Source organism: Antechinus flavipes, chromosome X (genome assembly GCF_016432865.1).
Source record: "Antechinus flavipes isolate AdamAnt ecotype Samford, QLD, Australia chromosome X, AdamAnt_v2, whole genome shotgun sequence".
NCBI lineage: Eukaryota > Metazoa > Chordata > Mammalia > Dasyuromorphia > Dasyuridae > Antechinus > Antechinus flavipes.
Genome location: NC_067404.1, coordinates 3,542,863 through 3,547,606, shown reverse-complemented (window position 1 = coordinate 3,547,606; position 4,744 = coordinate 3,542,863). Strand labels below are relative to the sequence as shown.

The following is a 4,744-nucleotide window of genomic DNA, read 5'->3' as shown; positions in this document are numbered from 1 at the left end:
TAAACCTGGAGATGTGATAGATTGTAGACAAAGGCCAGTGTATAGCCTTGAGGCTCCCAGGCCAGTTATTTCAGGTCAAAACATCTTGAGTAATTTATCTTCAGAAACATAGACTGTTCACTGAAAATAAACAACTTGTAAGAGCCTCATTGAGGGGGCTGGCTAGCCCCCTCAACCTCAATCAGGTATCTGGGATATTTCATCCAAAACCCATATTGGATGGCAATGAGCCTTCTTTGTCTAAAGTAATATATAACTGCATTAAGGTAGAGTCACTTTGGACTCTCACCCATGGAGAAGCTGCTCTGCCTGGGACCTTCCCAATTATGATCCTGAAAACTGTGACCTGGGATTCCCCAGCTATTTGAACAGAAACTGTTGCTTCCTTGAATTTGTAATATTTTTCTTTCAATATTATTACTTTCCTTTTTTCTCTTTGCTATTATGCTTATCTTTGTAGTATGTATTATTATTGTGTTGTCATTGTAATTGTACTATTCTACTTTTATTGCAATCATTTAACTACCTTATTAAAGTAAAAGTAGTGATTTATTGCAGAAGTGAATCTGAACCTCATAATCCCTTAATCAGACAACAGTGTAGGATATTGGGTTGTACATAGATTCTTCCCTAGGTTTCCGGCTTTCCAGAAGATTTTGTTCAATAGGGAGTTCTTGTCATTTCTCAAAAACTGGATTACCATGGCCATTTACTATTGTGTCTTATGTATCTAATTTATTCCAGTGTTCCATTATTCTATTTCTTAAACATTATAAGGTAGTTTTGATAATTACCACTTTATTATACATTTTGAGATCTGTTATTAGTCCACCTTCTTTCTAATTTATTTACCATAAATTCTTTTAATGTTCTTGGACTTTTATTTTTTCCAGAATATTTTGTTAGTTATTTCTAGCTCTATAAAATAATTTTAGTAGGTTAATTGAACATAGCAGAAAATAAATAAATTATCTTAGGTAGAATTGCTGTTTGTATTATTTTGTCTCTGCCTATTCATGACCAACTGATATTGTTTCAAATGCATAGATGTGACTTTATTTGAGTGGAAGTAGTTTGTGTTCATATACTTCCTGAGTTTGTTGTTACTCCCAAGTATTTTATAATATTTACAGTTAGTTTAAATGCAATTTCCGTGCCCCCCCCCCCATCTTTCACTGCTGGACTTTGCTGATTATATATAGAAATATCAATTATTCATGTGGGTTTATTTTATATGCTGTAATTGTAATAAAGTTGTTAATTATTTCAACTATTATTCAACAATTATTTTTTAAATTCACACAGATGTTTAATTAGCTTTATTTACAGAGCAGGGTTTGTTTTTTTTTCAGTCTTCAATCATGCTGAGATAATAATTAGGCAACAATACCAGTTTTAAAAGAATCTATGCAGAATTCTAAAAATAATAGATGGTGATGCTCCTGAAGAAGGGGGCAGACTGGACTACAGCAGCATTTTTCTCTCTATGCCTCAGTTACTCAGAAGCAATTCTACTGCAGTCTCTACATCCCATGATTTTGAAGACAAGGCCACTATTACTGCATTCCTATCAAATCCCATAGCACACAGGTTTTCTATTTTTTTGGCATATTCTGGACTAGTAGGTGGCGCTCCAGCATACACATGTGCCCAAAATTGAGCTGTCTCTTGGAACATTTCTGGATTCTGTTTGTACTGATTTGCTACTACTGCATCTTGTGGATCATCTGGTTCTGCAGCTGCCAACAAAGCTTGCAATGAGAGCAATACTGTCCTTAGAGTCATTGTTGCTGCCCATTGATCTTTCAGAATATCCAAACAAATGGCCCCTGTGACAGAACTAATATTAGGATGCCAAACTTTAGTAATAAAACGCACCTTAGGGGGTCTAAATGGGTACGTTTCTGGTATTTTTATCTCAAGTTGGTATCTTCCTCCTTCGTACGGGGTGTCTGGTGGTCCCGCTATTTCTCCTCTTAGTTCTGTAAAGTTCTCATCTACAAGATCTATTTTAATTTGATTTTTGTTTGTCTCCTCGCTCTTGAGCATCTCCTTGAACTCTCGCTTGATTCGCTGCACCGCAATGTTGGCCATGTCTCCTCCCGCAGACGTTTCGCACTTCTGCCTCCGCCACTGCCACCACCTCAGCCAAAGGCTCTCCTCACAGTGCAACAATTATCCTAAAAGAGTGAAAAATTTGTTTCCTCATTGCTTATTCTAATTCCTTACATTTCTTTTTCTTATTAAAACTAACATTTCTATGACAATATTGAATAATGGAGGTGATAATGAGCAACATTGTTTTATTCCTGATCTTATCCCCATTACAGAAAATGTTAGAAGATGATTTTAGATATTTTAAGTAAAGCCCCATTTATTCCTCTCTTCTCTAGAGTTGGCCTGAGTAGGGTTAGATTGGGGAAGGGGTTTTTAAGTAATAGACTGTTAGAGCTGGGAGAATCTTTATGTAAAAGTATGGAGCTTCACTGATTCCCACCTTATTCACAGAAAGTAAATGCTGTTTTTAGGCTAGAGTAGTTATTATTTGAATCAATCAAACAATCAATGAAAATCAAAAGTGCACCAGATCTGTATATATCATCTGGAATCAGTCAATAGCACTGTCTTAAAGGAATTTGGTCATGCCTTTAGGAAATTGTAGTAAAGCAAGGAAGCATCCAAGAAAAACACAGAAGTTCCTAGAGTTTGGAAATAGAAAGGAAGAAGCAGAGTCAAAGTAAGCTGAGGCAAGAAGTGGCAGAACTGGATCAATCAGGAACAGGATAAATAGATGAATGCATTAAGTTCTGGAAGAGAAAAACAATATCAGAGATGGACTCTGGCTCTGTGAGCATCTCACAGTAGAAGATTCAGCCTGTTGGCATTAGTATACCCACTGTCTTGTTCCCTAAGTTTCCAAAAAGAGATCTGCTCCTTCCTCAGATTCCCCTCTTAATACCTATCATAAACACAACTGTATTATGCTTTTTAGTTATACAAAGTTTGTCATTTGAATTTTGACTCAACCACAAAGAGGCTAGCTGTAACATAGACACAGATAGAAATGACAGTTTATATAGAGAGCCCAATCTCTGCCTAAATGCTGGGCAATTTCCTAACACAAAATGTTTCATCCAAAAGAAATTCCTTAATGCTGCATAATAGAGAACCATGTAGACTGAGGCGGGGCATTATCTTAGCTCTTGATTCACATTCAAAATGAACTCATGGTTATAAAGTGGCTTTATCCTTATTTAACAAATCATAGAACTCAGGGCAGGGAACATCTTTAGATCATAGAATGTGAGATCTGAGAGCTCCCAGAGATAAGAAAATATAGAATATCACAGCTGGAAATGATCCTGGAACATAAAACTTCAGAAGACATGTTAGCACCAGACAATGCCAGAACTGAAAGGGAACCTGGAACCCAAAATGTCATTGCTCCTGGAAGACCTTTAACTACATATGCTGGCCAAACTGGAAAATCCTCAGCATAGAAACAGACAGCTCTGGGAAGGCCCTCCAAACACTGAATAACATTGATGAAAGAATTATGTGCCTAAGGTCACCGTTTGTGAACGAGATCTCCCTACTTTTGGATGGAAACTGAGATCTTCTATTATATTTACAAATATCTTTAATCCTTCAAAACTAATTAAGACCGAACTCTTCCTGTCACCATCTTACCTTGGGCAGAACCTGAGTTGTGTAGGGTGAAAATGTAGTCTACCTACTCCTGGAAGCTTTTTAGAAATAAATGAATAAAAAAGCAAAAAGTATTATTTCCCCTCCCACATGGCATAAATTATCTTATGTAATCCTAGCTGAGCTTACCCCCTGTCATCATATAAGTGACTGTTGCTATCTGGTTTGGCTCAATCACTGGAAATTATTGTTGAGGTTAATTATTTAATCGGTGTAAATGTGAAAGAACAAACAACATTGAATCCCCTTTGCCAAACAGCCCAACCACTAGTCCCCAGGATGCTTGCCCTTGCCTTGTTCAAAGAGTAGGGAGTGGGATTAGAGCCTCACACCATTTCCAGTGGAAATCCGGGTCCAGTCATCCAGCCAACTTGGTGAAGAGACTCTCTCTGGAGGCAGAATGTCGTGACTAGCAAGGAAGCAGTAGCCAGTTCTAGTCAGTGGTTGCCATGGTGACTGGTCGTTGCCAAGGATACCTGGAATTCTGAGTAGCTGGAACTCCATTATGATTCTTTTTCAGGTCTCCATTATGATTCTTAGGCCAGGAGCAGGGGAAGCTTCTTCTCAGTTTTCTCCTGGACTGCCAGCTGGGGAGAGATCTAAATCACTAGGGGCTACACATTATCAGGAAATAACCACAAATGTACACACAGACACTGTGGGTATTATATATTGACAGACAGAGAAAAAAAAGGAGGAAACTTAAAGACATAGAGACAGAGACAGAGCCAGAGGCAGATAAAGAGAAATAAGGATGCAGACTGCAGTAAAATATGACTAAGGAGACCCACAAAGCAAGCAGCTGTTGCTATGAGACACGCATCAGGGAAAGGAACAATCCCAGGCACTCTGGAGACCTCCCAGATGTGCTCCAGGTCCGAAAAGAAACTGGGTCCAAGAATGTCAAGTGATTCCCCAGGGTCATACAGGTCCTAAGTATCAGAGGCAGCATTTGAATCCAAGTCCTCCAATTCCATGGCAGTCAGAATTCTTTACAAAACACAATTCTTTTAATTCCCTACAAGAAAAAGGTAAC

General features: G+C 38.1%; 1 protein-coding gene across 1 annotated transcript; it reads right to left on the bottom strand.

Moving 5' to 3' along the window:
- Positions 1-1,304: 1,304 nt before the first annotated feature.
- LOC127542977 (ubiquitin-conjugating enzyme E2 K-like) lies at positions 1,305-4,460 on the bottom strand. The gene is made up of 2 exons (XM_051968951.1): positions 4,041-4,460; positions 1,305-2,180 (listed from the first exon to the last, which is right to left on the bottom strand). The coding sequence occupies exon 2, from the start codon at positions 2,092-2,094 to the stop codon at positions 1,492-1,494; it is 603 nt and encodes a 200-aa protein (XP_051824911.1). The 5' UTR covers positions 2,095-2,180; positions 4,041-4,460; the 3' UTR covers positions 1,305-1,491.
- Between the last annotated feature and the right edge of the window lie 284 nt (positions 4,461-4,744).